Source organism: Pelodiscus sinensis, chromosome 27 (assembly GCF_049634645.1).
Source record: "Pelodiscus sinensis isolate JC-2024 chromosome 27, ASM4963464v1, whole genome shotgun sequence".
Lineage (NCBI taxonomy): Eukaryota > Metazoa > Chordata > Testudines > Trionychidae > Pelodiscus > Pelodiscus sinensis.
In genome coordinates, this window is record NC_134737.1 from 2,167,184 (window position 1) to 2,190,420 (window position 23,237).

The window sequence follows — 23,237 nt, forward strand, 5'->3', positions numbered from 1 at the left end:
CTAGCGTGGTGCTGTCTGCTCCAGAAGGAGCTGCTGCTGGTGACTCTCCCCATTGAATGACTGAACCAGGGCATGGCTAGAGGACTGTCAAGAGGTGTTCTTAGGGAGATGTCAGCTGGAGACCCTGCTCGCTTCCAGTGGCTTAAGATCCCATGGTGGCTTTTGGCAAAAGCAGGGGGCAGATTCCAAACAGGGTGTAGTTCCCTGGGCAGTTGCAGGTGTTTGCTGGCTTCTTCCTTTCCGGGCCCTGGCTAATGCGGATGCAGAATCTCGAGCCGGTGGCAAAGCATTTCCGGATTCATTCCTAGAATCCAAGGCCAGAAGGGACCAATCTGATAAGCTGTCTGACCTCAGGGTGCTGTGTGCGAGGGATGACGTGTTTATAAGCCCTTACTGTTGCATTAGGCCGTGCTGGGAGTGGAGCCATTCTGGCCTGCTAAAATTGTTAACACCTCCGAATGATGAACAGCCCTCATTTCCTTACTTGGAGCCACTGCTCCGTGGGTTGGAAATGCTGGTCTCCTTTGAATAATTGCACAGCATTATACTGCCCAGCCCCATTGAATTTGGTGTTTGCTGTCTTTGCTCTGTAGCCGCTTGTTTTTACATTTCCCCAGCCCTGTGGCTGATTCCTGACCAGTCCCGGGTGCAGACCATGGCCTCACAGCCCCAATGTCTGTGGTATCAAAATGTGGTTAGTACAGAGAATTGTTTCATCTCTGGGCTTGATACGACGGATCCCCTCTGGATCTGAAGACTGAGGGGCTTGCCCCCAAGAACTGGCCAGTGGCCCAGTGATGCACCAAGTTAGTTATAGGGGTGTATTGCTGGGGTGCCTGGAATCCCAACTGAGCTTGGGGCTCTGTGCTGTACAAACCCATAGTCAAAGGCCCAGAGAGCCGATGGGTGCGAGAGGGCTCTCCCAAGGTGTCCCAGCAGGGCAATGGCTGTTTTAGAAAACTGAAGCTAGGTTGAGGTGTTGGACCAGTGCATATTCTTGTACACAAATGGGGTGTTAGAATGCAGTGGGTAATGGGGACAGCCCCCCTCCTACCAAAATCTAGCTCAGTAAGGGTTGAAAGTTGTCACACTGAGGTCTCTTTTCTAGTGGTTTAAAGAGCTCAGCAAGAATACTTCTTACAGCTTCCTGAGATGGGAAAGCCCTTTACAAAGGGTGCTCATGCCACTCCCCTATTTGATAGAGGGGAGGCAAATGCATGGAGGAACCTAACCTGAGCATCTGCCTCACCCTCTGACTGCAGCTGGAGCTTGGTAACCTTGACCACTGGCTTTGTACAATGAACAAGCTTGTACAATGAACCAGAGCAGGGCTCCGGAGTTCCTCGCCGCTACCACGTTTGCACTGCTGCAGAGCTCAGATAAGGGCCTTTGGTCACTCTAAAAGGGAGGATGGAGTCTGGGTCTGGGTCTGGCTCTGGGCTGGGACTCAGATCTGGGTTGGATTCCTGGCTTTGCCACAGCCACCTTATGACCTTGGACAAGTCACTTAATCTCTGTGCCTCAGTCCCCCATCTGCAAAATGGGCATAAGTTTCCCTCTCAGCCTGTGTATTTGAATTGAAAATTCCTCGGGGCAGAGATTTTCCTGTGCTTGGACAGAGCCTAGCAGCTCAAAGTCCTGCTCTGATGGCCTTGAGGGCCTGCTTGAGTGACTATTAATAATGGCGAGTAGACTTGTAAGAACAGCAGATGGGTTTCCCCTGCACCCTCTATTTTCCTCAGTGAAACAGGCTCTAGGTAAAGTTCCTCTGAAGAATGAACTAAGAAATAGTTAGACTAGAGATGATTACGAGGCAGGAGAGAGCCCATCTGTTACCAGCGATTCCTCAGCAAAGCACACTGAGTTACTCCACCAGCCAGAGATCATTTTAGCTGGGTTTGACTTTTAAAACAAGCAGTCATCTTAGACTAGCAGGCTTATTAGGGCACAAGGGGTGGTTGGTAAATACCACTTCATCAGATGATGGGAGTGGAAATGACAGAATCCGGGTATACATAATAGCCAAAGAAGTACCGGTCAATTGTTTGAGCTAGTTGTCGGGCTGGATGTGTCCCATTCGTCGCAGTTGATGTGGAGATGTGAGTATCAAAATTGGAGAAATTGCTTTTGTAGTGCATTAACCAGTTAAGATTTTCATTCAAGCCCAAGTTGATAGTGTCGGATGTGTAAATGAACTCCAGTCCTGCTGTCTCCCTCTGCAGAAGGATGGCTAATTTGAAATCCATTGTCAATTGTCCAGGCAATGTCCCTCTACAGGTTGGGTGTTCCCCTTCCTGATGTCTGACTTGTGTGCTTGTATCCTTTGGCGCAGAGACTGTCTGGTTTGGCAGAGGGGCTTTGTCCAAGAGGACGTTGTCGGATAATTAGAATTACAGCACTTTGGCATAAAGATTTCCTGATTTGTGACACCCCAGCCTCCCATGTGTTACACTTTTATACTGGGGGGGGAGGGGGCATTTCCTAGGAACCTGCCCGTCAAACCCTCCTTCCTCTACTTGGCCATGCGGAATGAGCCTGGCTAGACAGAGGAATGGCTTTGTAGTTGGGGGCAGGTGTCGTGGAAGAGAGGCGCAAACTAAAGCACACTGGGCCTAAGGCAGAACTGTGTAGAGTTGCTGTGACAGCTGCCATCTTGGCTGACACGGGGAGTGAACCAGGGACCTCTGAGCTAACAGCAAACACTGGCATGGGCCAAGGGGCGTGAGGAGGGCTGCAACAGGTCCCTGGCCGATCAACGCAGAGGCCTGGCACACATCCTCGCTGCAGGGCTCTGCTGACGAAGTCAGTTTTAAAGGGGACTCATTTTTCTACAGTATGTCTGACTTGCCTTCCTGTCTCAGGTACCGCCAGTGTGCCTCAGGAATGGGCTTTGGGGAGCATCGTCCTGGGGGTTGAACTACAATCCCAAAGCACACACCATGGGTGCTAGCTCAGCATCGCCCACGCTGTCTGTGCTCTTAAAGCAACCCAAGTGGCCTCTAGTATCCTATGAGCTTGGGAGCCAGGGAATGAGCGCCGCAGATTTGTTTTCTCTCTGGGGAGTTTGATGCCTCCCATCTGCTCTGGTGCCAGACAAAATTAAATATTTGTAGTTCCCGAGGATTGTGGTTAGCATTACACAAGTGAGCCAAGGAGGGGTGTGTGGCTCCGAGTTTAGAGGGGGCTGAGGTACGTGTGAGGGTTGGGTGTCAGCGCGAGGGGCATAGACTTGTGTACATTCTTCTTTAACCAGCCCTTCGTTTCCAAATGACTTTCCACGCGCCCGCAACCAGGCTCTCAGCAGCAAGTAAACTCCCCTAAGTTACTTGCACCGCATTTGTTTATTGCGCTTTCTGTTGACAAGCAACATAATTGACTAATCTGCCCCAAATCTTTGGAAAGAGATTTGAGGCCCATTGTGGGGCCTTATTTCTTCCCTCCTCCAGCAGTCCCTGTCTGGTGTACAGAATGATGCACTGGAGTCAGGCTTTGCAGAGACTGAGAACAGCTGGGCTTCCCCCGGGCCTGCAGTCACTTGGTATATGAAGCTGGCTTGCCTACATGTGCAAATGTGACCTACACGTTTCCCTCGGTGCTCCTTTTCCAGTTCCAGTGATCAGCTGCTATAGCGTTGCTAAGTAACACTCCATGGTTGGGAGGCTTTCTCCATAGATGCTGTCTTCACACACAACTCTCGTTCTTCCTGCTGTTGCTAGTTAGCGCGCTCTTTGCTGCCGCTTGAACTGCACTGAGGAGCGCACAACCCAGGTGCGATGGCATCACGAACTGTTCAAGTTGGCTTTCTGAGCTCCTCTGCGTGAGCCCAGATCATTTGAACCTGAGCATCTGTGGTAGTGTAAATAACAAAATTTGGAGCTACAGGCTTTGAGCAAACACATGGTTTTCAACAAGCACCGTGTGCCAATTCCTGGAGCTTTTGTGAAGCAATGTGGGTCTGCCTGATGTCACACTGTTGGTTGAATTGACCCTCTTGCTTCAATTAAAATCCTTTTAAAAACCGGGGAAATGAGAAGTATTTCCTCTAGGGCCAGGCATGTGTGTGAATCCCTAAAGGGATTTGGCACTAATAAAACTGAGTGATGATGGACCACCAGGAGTATTGACTAATATCACTGGCCCCCAAATGTGCTTGCCAACCTATCTAGATCACAAGGAGAGCTTTCAAAGGAAAGCCAGCCAGGATACTTTCAGGGAACAGCCATTTAATCTCTAACGATGCTGAAATATTTCACCGCGAGAGCTTTGTTGAAGCCAGTGCTTTATCAAGTGTCTGAGATCCAAAGCTCACTCGTCAAATCTGACTAGAGACCGGAACCGTGGAAACCTGAGCTTTTCAGACCCAAACCCGCCTTTTTCACAACTGTTCTGCAACAGCATTTTAAAAGGTTTTGTTTGTCTTACATGGAGGAACAGAAACAAATGTCAAAACCTCAATGTTGCATAAGAGCAGAATTTTTCTTGCAGCCTGGATGGTGTTAGTGCCAATCCCCATGCAGGCTTTTATCACCTGGAGGCCATTTCTGGCTCTGCAAAACCCCATCCCTAGAGCTATCTCATGCCAGAACAAGTCCTGCCAGCCAAGGGGGGCATCTTGGGAGTGGAGGAGCCGTCTTTCATAAGAGCAAGCTGTAGCTTCCCCAGGAGGCATGCTGCACATTCCTACATCTAAGTATTTACTCCTATCACTTGAGAAGGCAGAAACCTGTAACTGTAGGTCTTGAGGTGGTCAGATACCATGGTGAGGGGCATGCCAATCAGAATCTGGATTGCCAGAACTTAGCTGTTGTCTGTCATTAACATGAGCTCCACACACTGGTTTGCTTCTCTTACACAGTACCTGTGGTCTCCTGGGAATCCTGTAGAATTCCCAGCATCTGAGACTGCAGCTCTGGAAAGTGCAGCGTCTCCTCTTTTTTTAGGTCAATTCAGTGGCAGTGGAGGAAGCAGGATGTCACTTCAGGAGCTAGGATTGCTCATTAGTCCCAGAACCAGGGCTGTGGGGACAGCAGCAGGTCAGGAGCCATAATTAGGGTCCTATTGAAGTCATGGTGATAAACTCACCAGACTATGAAACATGATCTCACCATGCCATCTGCTCTGGTGTGCTCTTACACAATCTGATGCAGATTTCATGGGGGAGAAAGCCAGTGTTCTTCAAACGGGGGGGGGGGGGTGCCTGGTGAGTGGTGGCAGCTGACCAAGCTGGCCCACCTCTGAAGGCAGTGGCAATACCATCCCCTGCTCCCTGCCAGCAGCCACCTCTCTAGCTGCCCAGCTCAGAAGGCAGCACTGCTGCCAGCAGCAGCACAGAAGTAAGGGTAGCAGTACTGCAACTCCCCCCTGCAATAACCTTGTAACCCCTCCACCCGGTTCTTTTGGGTCAGCACCCCCACAATTACAGCACCATGACATTTCAGATGAAATAGCTGAAATCGTGACATTTGGAGTTTAAAAGCCTGACTGCAATTGACCAAAAACGGACTGAATTGAGTAGGGTCCTAACTATATCTAACGGACAGCAAGCTCCAGGAAACAGGTACTAGACTTTGTCACTTTGCTGTAAAGTGCTGGGGAAAGGGAGTTCAGGCACACAGGCAAGATCTGCCTCTAACTCCATAGCTCCCAAGGGGCCAGCATGTAGGTGCTTGCCTCTATGGGTCTGTCTTCACTGCAGAGTTGACACATCAGAGCAGCTAGATGTGGGGCCCTGAGTTAGCCTGAGAACATCCAACTGCTGTGCTGTGCTCAGGTCAGACTGGTGTAGCCATGCAGGAGCTAGGATGTCTGGGGTCTCTTCCCCTGGGTCAGCCTGAATCAGAATTTGGTTTGGATCAGGGACTGGTTGACATAACACCACCCTCCATGGCAGGAATCTGGGCGGAGTCCGGACCTGTGCGATGCAGGAGATCAGACTAGTCCACTCTGCCTTGGCTGTCTAGGGATTCACAAGCAGTAGTAAAGTCCATGCTGCAGAATGCCCTGCAGTTTAGCACAAGGGGGGGGGGGGGGGGTCATTAGCTTTGTCCATCCAGAACAGTCCTGCCCTTGCCTCATTCTCACTGGACAGTGAAGGCAGCAGCTGTCTGAATTCATTGTCTCCAAATGAGCTGGTGATAAATGTTATCGGCTCCCTGGCGCTGATCACATCTCATCCTCATTCCCCGTGCCCTTGATCAAAATGTCAGCTATGCTTCCAGTGTGGGAGGAGGGGGAAGGGGTCTGAGCCCTTAGACCAAACATCATTTTTTAACCAGCAGAGAAGGCAGGATGGTACTGTGCGTGAGCAGGTAGAAATGAGGGAGCTCTGAGGAATCTTGTATGCTTGCGCAGAACCTAGCAATCTTATTAAAATAGGGCAGAGCCGGACAAAACAAATCCTCCAAATGGTTTTAATCCCAAATGGCCTTTTTCTTAAATGAAAACTTTCATGGAAAATGTTTGTTCCTTTCAAAATGTTTCACCACCACCATAAACAAAAGGGTGGTGTCAATTTCTGGGTTTTTTCCTCCTCTCTCAGTAGCAAAAAGGAAAAAGTAGAGGCAGCAGCAGAAGCAAAAAGTCAAGTAAACCGGTTTTTTTTGGGTGGAGGGGGGAAGGAAACCTTTCAAAGCTTCCTATGAAAAATAAGTGGCCTTTTCCTATCAGCTCTGTAAGATTGGAAGCCACTTCGACTGGGACCAGCCAATATTCATAGCTGCTTATTCCAAATGTTAGCCAGCTTTCCCTTCTAGGGAGGTTGTGGAATCTGTCATTGCTGATATTTAAGAGCAGGTCAGATGAACATTAGGGGTGATCTAGATCTGTGGTGTCCAGCCAGTTCTGAAACAGAAGCCACTACAGTAGCTACTGCTACAGTGAACTAGCCACATTATTCTGAAAATGTAAACTTTGTGAGCTACATGCAGCTAGTGGCTAGCATGTTGGACAATATGGCTTTTCTAGAGGGTGCTTGGTCCTGCCGTGAGGGCAGGGGCCTGGACTTGATGACCTCTTGAGGTCCCTTCCAGTTCTTAGATTCTGTGATTCTCCCTTCTCCTTGGTAAGTAGCTAAAACAGTCCAGCTCCTCTACTAGTCCCTGAGCCTTTCCCTTCCTCAGAGCCTCATGCATCAAACATCACATTCCAAGAGGATGCTCTTCTGTTCTCACCTGCCCTGCTGGTGGGGCCAGACTTCCTAGCTAGCTAGCTGTGCTGTCAGCCTGTCTCAACCTGATGCTTGGGGCTGGCGGTGCATATGTACTGTCCTGCTTAGTTTCAGCTCCACCTGGGCTGAATGATGCTGTAGGAGTCTCTCTGGGCATGGCAGGGAACAGCCTTGTTTGTAAGGTGTTTGCATTATGCAGTGCCCAGGCCCCCTTGTACTGGGCACTTTATTACACGCTGCCCTCCCTTGTGTCTAATGTCACTGCTTCTTCCTCTTCAGTCAACTCTGGCACATGATCAGCACTTCCTGCCAGCCTGGCCTCTCCCCTCTTACCAGCTGCTGGAGCAATCCTTAAAGTGGCCCTCTGGGCACTGATCTCGGTAGGGAGGCAAGTGTGAGCCCTTCCACCCCCAGGAATGCCTTTGCTGCTGGCTGGAGAGACTCGGAAGGCACCTGACACCTAGGAATGCCTGCTGCAGAGTATTTAAGCTGGGTAACAAGACAAACTCTTCTTCAGGCGGTCTGGGTCTTGGTCTCCCACTTCCTAGCTAGGCTAAGCCCCAGTGCCTGAATCCTTGTTGGATTGGTGCGCTTTGCCAGAGGGCCTGGGCTGCACTGCAAGTTTCCCTGCAGTGGAGAAGCAGCAGCTGCTCCTGCCCTCTGCAAAAGCTCCTCCTGTTTCCCTCCTTCCTAGTGCTTGGTCTCCCCCACTTCTGGCTGAGGGTGCAGCCCAGTAATGTGCCTCGGCCTAGAAGCTGACCGGCTTGGCCTACTAGTAGGGCTAAAGTGCTCTTCTATTGCTTAGGCAGGGACTTGAGTGCCGGCTTAACCCGAGCTGGCCACATGTTTGCTGCGCCCATGATTTTGGGCTGAGCTCAGAGGCTTGGCGCATGCAGAGGGGTGTGGGCCCCGCATACTTTCAACTGCTTAGGGCGCCCTGGGGCAGGGCGGGGACCTGATGCTCGAAGTGCAAGTTGCTAGAGGCTGTTGGGGCCGGGGCCGTACAACCCCCCAAATAGACCTGGAGCCGGATTCGCAGACCTTACCCCTCTTCCCCAAGCAGCTCTGCCACCTCTCCCACCGCCCCCAGGGACGGGGGGCGCTGCCCCGAGCAGCAGCGGGAAGGGCGGCGCTGCTCTGCGCTGCGCCGCCTTCTGAAAAAGCTGTTTCTTGCCGGCGCCGCGGAGCGAGCCTAGCGCGCCCCCGCCCGCGCTCCGCTCCTTAATACAAGCCACCTGTCCGAGCCAGCCCGGGGCAGCAGCATTCCTCTGTCTCGCAGCCCTGCGCGGCGATTCCGCCCGGGGCTCCCGCTGCGCCCCCCCACCCCCCAAGGCTTGCACCTTCCATCCTGGCCGCTGAGTCCGAGCGCCAGCGGGCGGCTCCCCGACCCAGGGGAGCTCGCCCGGGACACTCGCGCTAGGCTGCCCCGGGGCCGGCGGGGGCTGGAGCCCGGCTCCCGGGCGAAGGGACTGGCTCTCCCCCCGGCTGCTGCGGAAGCGCTAACTCTTACCCCCCAGGTGTGCCGGGGCCGGGGGCGCGCCTTGCCTTTCCCAGCGGTGGACGGGCCAGCTCGCGCTCTCGGGGCTCCAGGGCGAGTGTCCGCGGAAGACCCACCTGCCCCGGGCTGTTTCAGGCTGTGGGGCAGCTCTGGGACTCGGAGCCCCGCAGCAGCGCGGACCCTACGAGCCCCGTGCCGGGCTCGGAACCGGCTGCCCCCAGGGCGCAGCTGTGCCGGGCAGGCGCCTGGCGGGGCGCGAGTCTGGAGCGGGTCGCACCCTGCCGCCGGTTTGGCGGGCTCGGGCCGCGGTATCTAGCGGGGCCGGGGCGTGTTGCTGTGTCGCGCGCCTTGTGGGGGGCCCGGGCTGAGCGGGGGGAGGGTGCCTCGCAGGGCAGCCCAGCGTGAAAACCTCCCTGCCCCAGGACCAAGCCAGCTGCCCGGGCGCTTGTCTGGCTCCTGCTCCCCGGGCCGGGCCACGTTGCAAAGGCCGGGTCCTCAGCCGGGCTTGTCCGCCTCCCTTCTCAAAGTGGCGCTAAATCCGCGCTCGCAGCGGGCGCCAGCGCCGGGGCGTGGGGGTTCAGCCCGAAGCGTGGCGAGAGGACCAAGCGCCGCGAATGAAAGCGACTCTGCCGGGGGAGGCTGGGCCGCAGCTGCGCTAACAACCAGACGCGTAGAGCCGCCTGCCTTCCCCAGCGCCTCCCCCGGGGTTTTTAGTGGCTTTTACCCGGGCACTTTTGCTGTAACAAGGGCGGGGACCCCGCTCCTGCCCCAGCGCGGCTGCGGATCGCGCTTGGGCGGGCGGCTGGTGAGTGCCAGGCAGGAGCGAACCGGCGAGGAAAAGGCGCAGGGCAGCGCCCGCAGGACGCGGCTCCTAGGGCGCAGCTGCTCTAGGGAAATGCGGGGGCTCCGTCGCGCGCAGGGCTCCCGTGGGGAGGGGGGGTTGGGCCTTTGGGCGAAGGGGACCCCCCCTTAGTGCCAAACGCGGCTGGGTCGGTGAGCTGGGCGCAGCGCCCAGCCCCGCCAGTTGGCACCACGGAAAAGCCTCCGCTCCGACGGGGCCGAACAGCCCGGGCCCGTTCGCATCTTCGGCTCCAGGGCTGCTGCCCGAAGCGGAGCGGCCCCCGGCCGGCCCGGGAGGGAGAGGTTCGGGGGGGGGGGGGAGAGGACGGGCTGCGGCTCCTTCGACCCCCCCCAGGCACTTACCACCACGAGGAGCCCACGCCGGGTGTGAGCGTCAGCAGCACCAAGGCCAGGGCGAAGCAGAGCCGCCAGCTGGCATTCGTGCCCTCGCTCCGCGGGAGCTGGCTGCAGCCGGGGCCCCCGGGGCCCAAGGGAATCCTCGCCGCGCCTTGCCCGCAGCGTAGGCCGAGCATAGCTCCCCAGGGCGGCTCTCCAGCCGCAGGAACAACAGGGGCAAGTTTTATCCAGCTTCCCTTGGGGCGCGGAACGAGGCCGGCCCCCTTCCCCCCTCCCGTGGCAGCCAGGCTCCGCCTCGTCCGTGGGGCCGGGCGCGGCGTGGCGGGTGCCCCCCTCCGCGCCTGGCGCTGCTGCGCGGGGAGCGGGAAGCAGACGAGGCCAGGGAGGCCGCTCCATGCGCCCGGGCGCACTGGCTGCCCGGGACAGGACGCGCCGCCGGCGGCGGGGTCCTTCCAGGAGGGCTAGCCCCCGAGCGGGGAAGGGGCCAGGCCGGCCGGAGCGCCTGGCGCGGGTGATGCGGACACTGGCGCCGCGGACCTCGGGGGCAGCCTAGAAATATTGACAGCGCCCGTGCGCTCCGGGCTCTCATTGGGCAGAGTCGGCGGGGCTGGCGCTCCCCTCTCTCTGTGGGCACGTTGGCCACCCTGCCGCCTGCGGGTCCCGGGCCGGCCTTGGTGCCGCTTTCCCCAGGCCCCCGCCGGGCTCCCAGCGCCTCGGGGAGCGGCGTTGTCTGGGCATCGCTCTGCCAAGGGGGCTGTGGGGTGTGGCCGACGACAGGGGTCCGCGAGCAGGGGCCGGGAGCGCAGCAGGAAGGTTTCCTTGTAACGAGACCCCCAGCCCTTCCGGCAGCCTGGAGTGCGCCCTGTCCCGGCGCTGCGCGCTGCGCCAGGGGAACCAGCTGGGTAGGTGCCTGGCGCCTTAGAAAGCCGGACTCCGAGCAGCCAGCCCTAGCCACCGGGGTTACCGCTGAGAGCTCAGCCCCGGGTGCGGCCTGGCCCCGGGCCAGAGCTCCCCCCAGACCACGCGGCTCCCAACCCGACTGGCGCAGGATTTCCAGCTCGCTCGCTTCCCTTAAAGGTCACTTCGTCCGGCGCCCCTCCGCCCTGCCCCGCGCGCAGCCGGACTCCTTTAACTCTCCTCTCTGCTGGGCGCGCTCAGAGGAGGGGGGCTGTCATCTCCCCCGGCCCGGGGACGCTGCTGCCCTGGTGCTAACTAGCCCCCGCGGCTGGGGCGGGCTGTGGAGCGCTCTGGCGCAGGCGGAGCAGCTGGGTTCGGATTCCGCAGACTCCCCCCAGGCTGAGTCTCTGGCGAGCAGCGCCCGGAAGGTTCCCCCCCCCCCCCATCACTTGCCTCTTGCAAATCTCGCTCCACGTCCCAAAGGCAGAGTCCAGCCTGCAGCACAAAGCGGGGCTCCGGGGGCGGTTCAGTCTGCCCTGGTTTGGCTCAGAGCGGGGGAGGAGCAGTGTCCGGGCAGGTACGGCTGTGAGTTTGCGGTGTGCAGGGCACGGCAGAGCGAGGGAGACTGAGCAGCTGCCTGACAAAAGTCCCATTGGCCTTTCACTTCGGAGGATTTCCTTCCCAGTTCCCAGAGAAGAAAGCCGGCTGGGAGGGACGGTCCAGGGGACTTGTCTCGCAGCTCCTTGGCCCTGGGGTTAGGTGGAGCTACACTGGGATCTAATTTCTCAGCATGCTTTCAGGCAAACATTCTGGGGTTCACTGTACCTCCATTACCCCTTCTGAGAACTGGTTTCCTGATTCCCAGCTCTAGCTGCACACTCTGTTCCTGGGCCTTTCCTCTCCAAAGCAGCCCTTTGCAAAAAGGAGCCAGTTAACCCCTCCGCCCCTGTCCTGGAAACAGTGACGCACCTGCCTCGGGTCTCCTGGATTTCACTAGAGCAATGCACAGGCTGGAAGTTAGGTAGGTGGGTAAGTGTGGGCAGAATCTGGGCCTTCTGCCGACAAGCATGGGTGTAAGCAGTGCTGCAGCAGAAATAGCCAGGTACCCTGGCAGACTGATGCCTGTGTGATAGGGGAATTCCTTCCTGTCCTTGCTGCTAAGAAGGGCATGGCCTGATGCATGAGTGTTAGTTGACCCTTTTGTCTCCCATATGTTCATCTCTAGGCCAGGTGTCTCTGGGCACAGACAGTTCAGGATTTCTCTCCTGCCCTGCTTGGATAAACTGGTTGCTGATTTGGAAATGCAATTAAATCCATGGCCTTGGGAAAAGTTCAGAAAAGGGGCAACTAAAGTGATTGGGGTATGGAATGGCTGCCATAGGAGGAGAGATGGATGAGATTGGGATTTTTTGACTTGGAAAAGAGACAACTAAGGAGTGGTATGCTAGAGTTCTAAAAATGATTGGTGTGGAGAAAGTGAACAAAAAAGGGTTATTTACTCTTTCCCATAATAAAAGAACTTAGGGGTTACCAAATTAATTTAATAGGCAGCAGTTTAAAACAAACAAAAGGAAGTATTTCTTCACACAACACAGTCAACCTGTGGAACTCCTTGCCAGAGGATGTTGTGAAGGTCAAGACTATAACAGGATTAAAAAAAAAGACAGAACTAGATAAATTCATGGAGGTTAGGTCCATCAATGCTTATTAGCCAGAATGGATAGGTATGGTGTCCCTAGCCTCTGTTTGTCATCGGCTGAAAATGGATGACCAGAGAGAAATCACGTGATGATTCCCTGTTCTTTTCACTCCCTCTGTGGCACCTGGCATTGGCCATTGTCAAAAGACACTGGGCTAGATGGACCTTTGGTCTGACCCAGCCTGGCTGTTCTTATGTTCCTGTGTTTGCGGAGGCAGCATAACCTAGGGGCAAGATCACTTCATTGGGACTCTGGAGACATGGTCCATCCCCGTGGCCCTGCCCCTGTTGTGCCGTGTGACTTAATTCCTGCCCTGTGTCTGATGTCTGAGCTCACCAGGGCAGCACCCTCCCTGTCTGTGCAGCCCCCAGCAGAACGGAGCTGCAGTAATGCAGATAATTGCTTGGACTGTGAGACAGGCAGTGAACAGACCTGCACTGTTAATTTACTTCTATTGCTTTAAGCTGCAAGCCCCTTGCTGGGGTACTGAGGCAGCATGTACAGTGGGATGCTGAGAGACACTGAACCGAACTATAAACCCTGTGTACCTGTTGGTGCTGGAATGAGCGGAGCGGGGGGGGGGAGGCTTCCGCACCCTCTGACTCGACGTGGTTTCCATAATGTTTCGGCTTTCCAGTTGGGTTCAACAGCTCTCAGCACCCCTGGAATGAAATTATTCCAGCCCCCTGGCTGTATATGCAGGAAACCACTTCACCCAGGGATGCAGGAGCACCCTGAGTTCTAGCTGAGTCAGTAGCTCCAAGGAGGTCTAACGCCTTTGCTTACTCATAGACTCATAGACTTTAAGGTCAGAAGGGACCATTATGATCATCTAGTCTGACCCCCTGCACAGTGCAGGCCACAGAATCTCGCCCACCCCTCTTAGAATAATCCTCTCACCTATGTCTCAGATATTGAAGCCTTCAAATACTTTGAAGGCCCCAACATGCAGAGAGTCCTCCAGCTGTGATCTGTGCCCAATGCTACAGAGGAAGGCGAAAAACCTCCAGGGCCTCTGCCAGTCTACCCTGGAGGAAAATTCCTTCCTGACCCCAAATATGCTTAATGGGGTGGGGGACACCCCCTGGAATCCTGGGGAGCTTTAACACTGGTGATGCCAGCAGAGGCTTGGCTTCCAGCTAGGGGCCTGGGTAAGCCTCTTGAGTAATCCCACGGAAGGCTGCAGCACTGCTCGGAGGAGAAAGGGGCTGATCTTGCAGAATGTAGATCTTTCCCCTGTGGCCAATGCAGCCACTTCAGTGCCTGGGGATGTATGTTGTTTTAGTTGGGCTCCCCCAGCAGGTGTCGCTGCAGGGTGAGAACCGTGGAGAGGAAACCCTGCCTAGGAAAAAAAGATGACCTGAGAAAAGTCCCCACACCTCTGTGCGAGCTGCCGACTGAGCGGAGCGTTCTGGAGTGTAAGGGGATTGCTTTTCAGTGGGAAAGAGTTCCCCCACCCACACCGCTCCCCGCTCCTGCTCTTTGCCTCGTTTTGGTGCTGTTGGCCTCCCCTCTGGGCCTTGGGCCTAGCTCTGCCAGCATCCAGCCACTGGCTGCTAAGGGAAAGAAGGGAGCTTGCACACTGGGCAGGAAATGATCCCAGCACTTGCAGGGCGAATGGAGTTGGTTAGGTGCAAGGTGGGGAATGAACGACACTCTAAGGGACTAGCCGGCTCCAGAGACTGGCTGTGATTCGCTTTTTCATAGGGAAGCTGCTTCCATGGTCGTCTCTCTTAAAATGGAAACTGGGTGGGTTTTTTGCAACCTCTGGGCCAGAACCGTTCGGATCAGTTCCCCAAAACCAGATATCGATGCACAAGGCACCAGTTCATCCAGATTCCTTTGCACATGCATTTAAGTCCCATTCACTGTGGATCAGTGAGACTTAAGCACCTGGCTTACTGCTTTGCTGCCCTGGGGGCCAGAGTGGACTGGCGTGCAGAGTCCCCACAGCTTCCATGAAAATATTGGCAGAGGAGAGGGGGAGGAGGGAGTGCTGCCAACTCTCATATTTTATTGTAAGTTTCATGGTATTGGATCTAAGTCCTCAGCTGCTGGAGTAAGGTGATTGCAGGAGCACCTCCACTTTCATTTAAAAATAAAATGTTTCTAGTGATCAGGGTGGCAGAGAGAACCTGGAAGCAGGACCCATAAAGGGTTAAGCACTAGAAGGCAAACAATAAAAGCCTCATGATTTTTGGGGGTCTGGTTCATGGCTTTTGAACACTTAGGGTTGATTCCTCTGCATACCTGTGCGGGGTCCAGGATCCAGGCAAATGGTCTTTCTTTCTTTCGTTCAATGCAAAAGATTTCAAGGATGATCCCTGTGGTTTGCAATTTCCCAACTGCTGTGATTCCTTTCCAAACAGCCAGATCCCACACCCCTTTGTTACATAAGCACAGTAGAGGGACGATTCTCCTAGTTGGAATAGACCAGCTGCTGGGGAGGAGTTGTCAGGTGCTGTGCATGGTCTCAGGGCTCTGCTCCAGCCCCCCACCAGTTAACCGGAGCCAGTAACTTCGTCTGTTAGGGGCGATGCTTATCGGGTTAACCTCCCAGATCCCTGCCCCCTTGCCCGCTCTGCTCTTTCCTTCAGACCACAATTGTTAGATTCCATAAAGACTCCACTGGCCTAAGAGAAACTGAGACCAGACCCAGAGGCTGGTTTTTAATCCAATTACACTGCTCAGAATTACCGGGACAGAAAGCAAGTGCCAGCGGGATGTGGTCCTTTTGTCTGCAACCCAGCTGAAATCTTGCATTACAGCTTATTTATAAAGCCATCCCACTGGGGACAAAGATTGAAGTAACTATAGATAGACTATTGCTGGAGCCTGTGGATTTGTTGAGAAGTCTCATCCTAGAGCTCTATGATCTCATTGCTGCTTCTGTCCCCAGCACACATGGAAGGTTGCTAGCAGAACACGCTGTATTCCAGTCTCCTCCATCCAGTACAATAGTCCGGGGCACACTTGAGTTGGTAAATATTTCCCACAGGGGACCTATTTCTGCTTTAGACTCTTACCATGGAGTATAACTTGCCAAAGTTTGGATGTTGAATTTTCTTTCAGGGTACTTATGTTTTATTTATTTTTGGAAGGGTTATGCCAGCCCACATGCAAGCCCTCGAATCTTGTGTTTTCCCATCAATAATCGGTGGCCTTACTAACCAGTTCTACTTTATGACTCTTCACACAGCACACAGTCAACCTGTGGAACTCCTTGCCAGAGGATGTTGTGAAGGCCGGGACTTTAATAGGATTAAAAAAGAAGATGATGAATTCACGGAAGATAGGCCCATCAATATTTATTAGCCAGAGTGGGTATAAATAGTATCCCTTGCCTCTGTTTGTCAGAGGCTGGGAATGGGTGACGAAAGGGATCACTTGATGATTCTCTGTTGTGTTCATTCCCTCCGGAACACCTGGCACTGGCCACTGTCGGAAGGCAGGACACTGGGCTGGATGGACCTTTGGTCTGACTCAGAGTGGCCATTCTTATTGTTTCCCGCCGCAAACAGATTGATACTCACAAAAAATAGGAGCCATCAAACTATGATTCTGTCCCTCGCTGGGATGACAAGACAAAATCTTGAAAATGTCTGTGAACCAAACATTAAACAGTGAAACAGTTTGGGGGTCAAGTTAAAACACTGAATTTTGATGTTGAAACATTTTCATTTCCAACATTTTGTTTGGCAAATAGTTTATAGAATTTTTAACTTCAAGTTTGGGGGGAAAAAAAAAAGTTGTTTGCAACCAGAAAACCAGAATGTGTTTAAAAAACCAAAACCCTGAGAAATGTTTCAAGTATTTTGAAACTTTTTTAAAATGAATTGGCATCTGCTATTGCAAATAAATAAATAAATAAAAAATAATAGATTTCAAGCCTGAAGCAACCACTGTGATTATCAGGATAATACAGGCCAGAGACCTCCCGCAAAATAATTCCTACATTATTTACTTTAGATCCAGTCTTGAACTGAAAATTGCCAGTGATGGACCTGTGGTAAATTGTTCCAACTCTTCCCATCAACTATTCTCCCTTTCTTCACTTTGCTTCATCCCACTTCCAACCCTGCGGTCCCCCACAGAGCTTTCTGTGCACCCCAAAAGAGAAAATATAGACACCCTAAGGGCATGTCTACCCTATAAATCTTGCAGCGGCACAGCTACGATGTGATAGTGCAAATGTTGCTACAGCAATGGCAGGTATTTCCCATCCTTAAAATGAATCTGCTCCCTGGAGAGGCAGTAGCTCGGTTGATGAAGAATTTTTAGAACATAAGAATGGCCACAGTGGGTCAGATCCAAGGTCCATCTAGCCCGTTATCCTGTCTTCCGACAGTCTCGGAGTGTTAGTCTGTACCTGCAAAACCAGCGAGGAGTTCTGTGGCACCTTACAGACCAACAGATTTAGTTAGTGATGGGAGCAGCGACCACCACTGAATCAGATGAATTGAAGTGGAAGTAACAGACCTAGGTGTATATATGAGGAGGAAGCTGCTTGTGTTAATGAAGCTAATCAAGTAAGGATGGAAATGGCTCATTCACAGCATTTGGTCTAGAGATGGGAATATTCAAAGAGGGGAAACTGCTTTTTCAATGCTTTAACCAGTTGATAACCAGTATCCTAATGTGCCATCAAGTGTTAGCAATGCCCCTCTGCCATGAATATTGGCCAAATTGGACAGTCTCTGTGCCAGAGGATAAATGGATGCATATCAGACGTCAGGAATGGTAAGTCACATAAGCCTATAGGGGAACATTTTAACCTCCCTGGACATTCAATCACGGCTTTCAAATTAGCCATCCTCCAAGAAAAGAATTTGATCACCCAGTTACAGAGGGAGACAGCTGAACTGGAGTTCATTTACAAATTCAACGCAATCACCTTAGGACTGAATGATCCAGGTCCTGGATTTATAATGGAGTGACTGGCTAAGGCTTTGGGCAGACAATGGAGATTACAGTACTTGTAGAGTAGGGAGGGGGCTCTTTTTGTGCCTTGACTTTGGGTGTGTGTGGGGGGGGGGGGGGGGGGGAGCTGCATGCCAAGGCAGCGCTCAGAACCCATAATCAGTTTTCAGCATTCCAACCGCACCCCCCATGCTGAGATCTTCTGGGAGTCAAGCACCTTATTTTAGAGCCTCTGTGGAGATGGAATTCTTTTGAAAATCTGGGCTCTGAGCTACAGTCCAGGGAAAGATGCCCACCGACTTGAACCAGGACGGTGTTTATGAGGCGGTATTTCAGAATAACTCTCCGTGATGTTTAAGTGGCTGAAAGGCGGCTGAAGATTTCACAAGGAGAAGGGAACACACGTCTCACCCTACGAACTGCAGCATGCCATGGCCTGCTTGGCTCTGGCCAGAAGCGTATTTGATCTTTCATTCAAATTAGCAGTGAGCACAGAATCTGTGTGTGTTTCATCCACATGAGCTGCAGCGCCTAAATAAACAAGGCTCTGCTTTCAAAGGCTTACATGGTTCATTAACTTCAAAGGGACAAACTCTATTTTCTTAACAGGTCAGTCACTCTGGAAACTCTCATTCCCTTGGTCTCGAAGGTTGGCCATTGGCTCTCCCCAGGTCTTGGCACTGGTGTGGTACAGTTGCTGTTGTGTCTGGTTGGTACCCTTTGCTTTGTCAGCATCTCTCTCTCTCTCTCACTCTCTCACTCTCTCACTCACTCACACACACACACACGGCTTTATCATTTACTTGGGTTGTTTCAGGTATGTAAGAGGAGGAAAAGAGCACGAGAAAAGCAAGTCTGTAGACATTTATTATTCCCAGAGAACTGATGGCAGGTAGCATCCAGCCAGAAAGGGGCATGCTGTGGAGTACACCTGTTTGGAGGGCTGGTTTGTGAAGTCTCCCAGACTTCTTAGTAGAGTTGGATGGGAAACAATTGTCTCATCCTGTGTAAACTTTTGAGAGATCAAAAAAACGATTCCCATCTTGAATTGTGGAATAAAAGTCCATTTCAAATGTCAAGAAACCAAATATATATAAAATGGTCTGTTAATTTAAAACTGTTTATATTTTGGTCATTTTCAATTTTTTTATTAGTTAGCTTAAATTCTAAACAAAGTTGTTCTGAATAGTAAATCTGGAGGGTTTTTTTATTTTGAAAAGTTTCAAGAATGTTTCATTTGGCTAACTTGCAATTTTTCCAGGTTTTTTTAAGATGCAAAATTCATCAAAACGGATTGATTTTTTTCTTTCTCTCACTCACTCACTCACTCACAAAAAAAAAAAGTGCCTTGGCTCTGATAAACTGGCATTTTCCAATGAAATGTTTTGCCAGAAAATTCCTGTCCAGCAGTATTTATTAGTGGCAGCAGAGAGTGGGGTAGGGCTTGCAGATAAGGTACTTCCTGGGACCCAGAAAATCTGAGCGATCTGAGCTCCACCGCTGGCTCTGACAGACTTCCTGGGCCTGTCCTGGAATGTCTTTAGGCCTCATTAAAATGGGGATAGCAACCCTTCCTGTGTCTGGCTCTTTGAGGCAGAGCCTGTATCTTACTAAGCATTTGTACAGCGTCCAGCACAAGAGAGGGCTGTGAATTGTACTGTGATACACACACCGAGTGAGTTTGGGGCCGACCTATATTTTTGGCGAAATGTAAAACTTTCTGGTTTCAACCCCCAGAGCAAGAGATTCTTGTCAGATTCACCCCCTGCACAGTGAAGCTGGAGGAAAACGTGCATGAACACCTGTGAACAGGAACTCTTATCTGATGTGGCGCCATCACGCTACGCTGACCTGTGGCTGTAGCGGCTTCTGACCTGTAAGTTGCAATTCGAGGGTATGTTGGGGCTCAGATCTATACCCTGAGCTAGAGCAATAATGCATCAGGGACAGTGTGCTCGGGGAGCCTGCTTGCTGTGGTAAAATGTCCTTTTTAAAGTAACTCTGAGCCTTGCATGGTTGCAGCTGCTTGGAAGCCTGCGAGGGAAAAATCTTTGTCCCCAAACAACCCTCAGCTTCGGTCCTGCTGACCTCACGCGGAACCTGTTTGCTGAGGTGATGCAGCTCCTTATAAATAGACCATTGGGCAACAGTTTATTTTGGAACAGGAGGGCAAAATGACCCTCATAGCCATGTCTGATCCTGAACAGACAAAAACTACCCAGGAACTCTGTCACCCGGGGGGCACCTTCCGGAACAATCATTCTCCTCAGGGCCTTGTGTGCAGCACATCTGAGCCAAGGAGTCATGGCTCCAGGATGGGAAGCTGAGCTGTTTGGGTTAGACGGGATGCCAGCAAGTTGCCCTGTGTTGTATTATGGCAATGAGGGACTGGGCATGCTAGGACTTCTCCGCCTTCTACATGGGCCCTAGCCAGACTCACCCTGTCCTAGGGGAGGGGCAGGGTGGTGACAGCAGTTTGTGGTACTATGATGGGTCACAGCAGCCCCCCATCAACCCTAAGGCCCCGATTCTGCTCTTAGACCCAGGCCAGTGGTTTCCTAGCAACCGGCTCCTTGTGGTGCTGACAGCAGGACTGGGGCCTATCAGTGTAGAAGCTGCTTCCCCCTTGGCTCTAGGCCATATACCCCCCACTTGGGTGAATACCCGTCGCCCATTTGTTAACCCCCTTTTGGTTTTTATGCAGCCCTCACCCACTGTAGCATCTGGCAGCCTCCCACATAGGGGCGTGTGCCTGTGACGTGGGTCTGTGCTGTATGTGTGGGGCACCTGTCGATCACTCTAGCTGAGAAAAGTCCACCCTTCTGGACAAGTAAAAGTGCCCTGTTTGCAGTGGGGCTTTCCCTTGGAACTCGAGCCCAGCCGGGGCCCCCCTGGGCAGCCATAGTGGGGTGGCTCCAGGGTTGCATTCTGCCCTCCCTGGGAAGGCCCGAGGTGGCCAGGCAGGCCAATTAACTAAACAGGCTGCACCTGGGGGCAGAGCCAGGGAGCAGGGAACTAACTGAAAGCAGGTTCAGCTGTGCAGGAGCAAGTGGAGCCCAGGGCAGAAGGCTGCAGGAAACCATTGCTCCCTGGGTTTGGAGCTGGTACCCCCCAGAGAGAGAAGGGGACCCAGGCATGGCAGGAACGAGCCAAGGGAGGACTAGGAGAGCCAAGCCCAGCCCAGAACAACCGAGGGGAGAGTCCCTGGAGTGGAACCGGAGAAGAGGGCCTGGAGGGAGTGACCCAACCATGGGGCAGTGAGAAGGAAGGCTGGTGAGGACTGCTAGGAAGAAGGGACTTTGCTGCCCCGGAAGTGGGGGGCACTGGGTTACTCGGCTGGAAGCCTGGGTGACAACGAGGATGCTGGAGTTCCTGCAGGCCAGTGTGTGAGAGACCGCGGTAGTGTGTGGCCTGCGACCGGAGGAGTCAGGAGCTAGTCACCAAGGGAGGCGCCGGAGCTGTGGTGAGTATTACGCACCATGACACCCCCTATTCACACTGTGAAGTGTCCTCTGTAAGCAGCCACACCGGTTTCACTGCACCCAGGCCCTGGCTTCTCCTTGGGAGCTGTGACTTGATGGTCTAATACATCGTGGCCCAGAGTTGTTAATGCTGAATCACTGCTTATCAGTGTACTGAACCCTCCTGCATAATTTTAAGAGAGTTTCCCTCTTGCTGGGAGAGGAATTCAGCATCACAAAGCGAGAGGCCATTTTAATTGAACCATTTGGTATCACATGTAGGTCTGATGTTCTAATAACCTCAGATGGCTGGGAAAAAACATGGCCACATTTAAAACCATCCCCCCTGCCATGGAAACAGGAGCCAAACTAGCAGAAATTAGTGATACTCTAAAGAGTTACATGCATGTGCTTCATTAGTGTCTCCCCCTAATTAGCTTAACCCAGAGGCTAATTATTTTGTTCCCTCGTAAACTGCTTATGCAATTGCCCCAGGAGGGAGGGTGGTCCCCTGATTTGCAGTGGTCGGGTGGTGATGAGGGTTTGGGTTCCCCTTGTTGTATGTAGGCCTGTGCGGCTTGTCAGAGTGGAGACGTGTCAGGTGTCCTGCCAGCACTAGCCACGATGGGCACACCAGCATAGGCTGGGCAGAGGTGGGTTTGCCATGGTGTCAGCTAACAGTGCTCCTGTAGCTTCCCAGGCCACTGGACTCTAAATAGAAAAGTGCTTGGCATTTTCCAAAAACTTTTGGAATGGGGCTGCAAGGGGCTGTTTTGCCCTGCTGCCACATGCCAAGCACCCGAAAGGGCTCAGGCAGCTTTGGACTAGCATCATTGGTGTCCCAGTGGTGCTGTAATCTCTGTAATTCTGTCCTGGCATGCTTCCCCCCCGCCCCTCCAATCTTTGTAATAATAGAGAACTTTGGTCCCTGTTGCCTGCGGATCCAAGGACAGGTAAGGTTGCTCCTGGGACACAGAGGGGAGAAATTAGATTTCTTCAGTGTCTGAACCCCAGGCTTGTTCCTGTGATAGGGAATTGTGATTGCTACAGTTTCTAGGCAACAGCAACTTGTTGCTCTAGTTTGTGACTTTCATGGAAGCCTGTCCCTGTTCCCCATTGCTAAGGGATGGGGTGGGGGCGTGAAACAGGCAGTATCCCACAGAAGTCTCACCCACTGCTTGTCCCCATTCGGACATCAGGTTCCTGACTTCTGTGGCTGGAGGGTCAATGTCACAGCAGCCACCGGACAGGTCCCTGCTGTTGGCCAAGTGCTTGGTTTCATACTGGCATCCTGGTAATGGATGAAACCCAGTCCCTGGGGAAAGGATGACAATGGTCTCTGAAAGGAGGCATTTCAGATGTAGCCGGATTGCTATTTGCATGGCCCTAGCTCTGCTGTGCTTTGCCTGCGGATGGTAAGAGGCAGTCGCTGCACCCAAGTGTTTAGACGTGGGCAGTCAGTGAAGGTAGGGCTGGGGGAGGCAAACCCCCAGCCCTGCCCCACACAGAAGCCAACCCGCCTGCCTGCCCCTTCCATCGCGGGGACGGGAGGAGGGAGGATGGGTGTGCGTCCCCAGTGTCCCCAGCTCAGAGCACTGGGGTGCGTGGTTCCAGCCTCCCCGGCCCCAGAGCATGGGAGGGCGGGGGCTGGGGCAGCAACACTCCACCCCCATAAAGATTACAGCAGGCACTCTGGGGACGGAGTGTGTGTGTGTGGGGGGGCAGGCTGGTGGTCTGGGAAGGCAGAGCATTCCCCTGCCTATTATACCGGACACCCATGTGTTTAGACCCCAAAAAACTCCCCCCCCCCCCCCATAGGAGTCTCCATCATTGGAGGTATTGGGGATTAGGTTGGATAAACATCAGGGATGGTCTAGACGGTGCTTGGTCCTGCCGTGAGGGCAGGGGACTGGACTTGATGCCCTCTCGAGGTCCCTTCCAGTTCTAGGATACTATATGCAGATAGGTGCCTGGTGGATTTTCAGCAGCGCCTAGGGGCCTATGATCTGCACCTTTTAAATGCCTGAATATCTGAAAAGCTAGCCCTTAGCTGCTGGGGCTTCTCCAGCACGGGACAGAGCTGGGTCTTTGTCCCTGGTGACCGAGGTGTGCTTGATGCTGTGGGTATCTCCACGCGGGGGGGCAGAGTTGTGCTGCAGCACGTGCAGACATGCCCCGCTTGGCTTGGACGGTGCGCAGGCCTGTTCTGTAATCCTGGGTCTCTGCATGGGCTGACGTCCCCCTTGGCTAACGCACGGGAATAGAGGAGGGGTCCGAAGAGAACAGCCCGGCCGGGGAGCCCCATGGTGTCCCAGAGACACAGAAGGTTGATCCCCAGAATGAAACCGTACGGCTGTGACCCTGATGCTGCTCCAGAACATTGACCAGGCCGGCTAGGC

At 53.4% G+C, this 23,237-nt stretch overlaps 1 protein-coding gene across 1 annotated transcript in view; it reads right to left on the bottom strand.

The window, feature by feature from the left end:
• WNT2B (Wnt family member 2B) overlaps positions 1-10,181 on the bottom strand; it is a 34,852-nt gene extending 24,671 nt beyond the window's left edge. Inside the window, exon 1 of the mRNA XM_075910078.1 lies at positions 9,867-10,181. Coding sequence (XP_075766193.1) covers positions 9,867-10,036 — 170 coding nt within the window. The 5' untranslated portion in view covers positions 10,037-10,181. The remainder of the gene's footprint in view (positions 1-9,866) is intronic.
• Between the last annotated feature and the right edge of the window lie 13,056 nt (positions 10,182-23,237).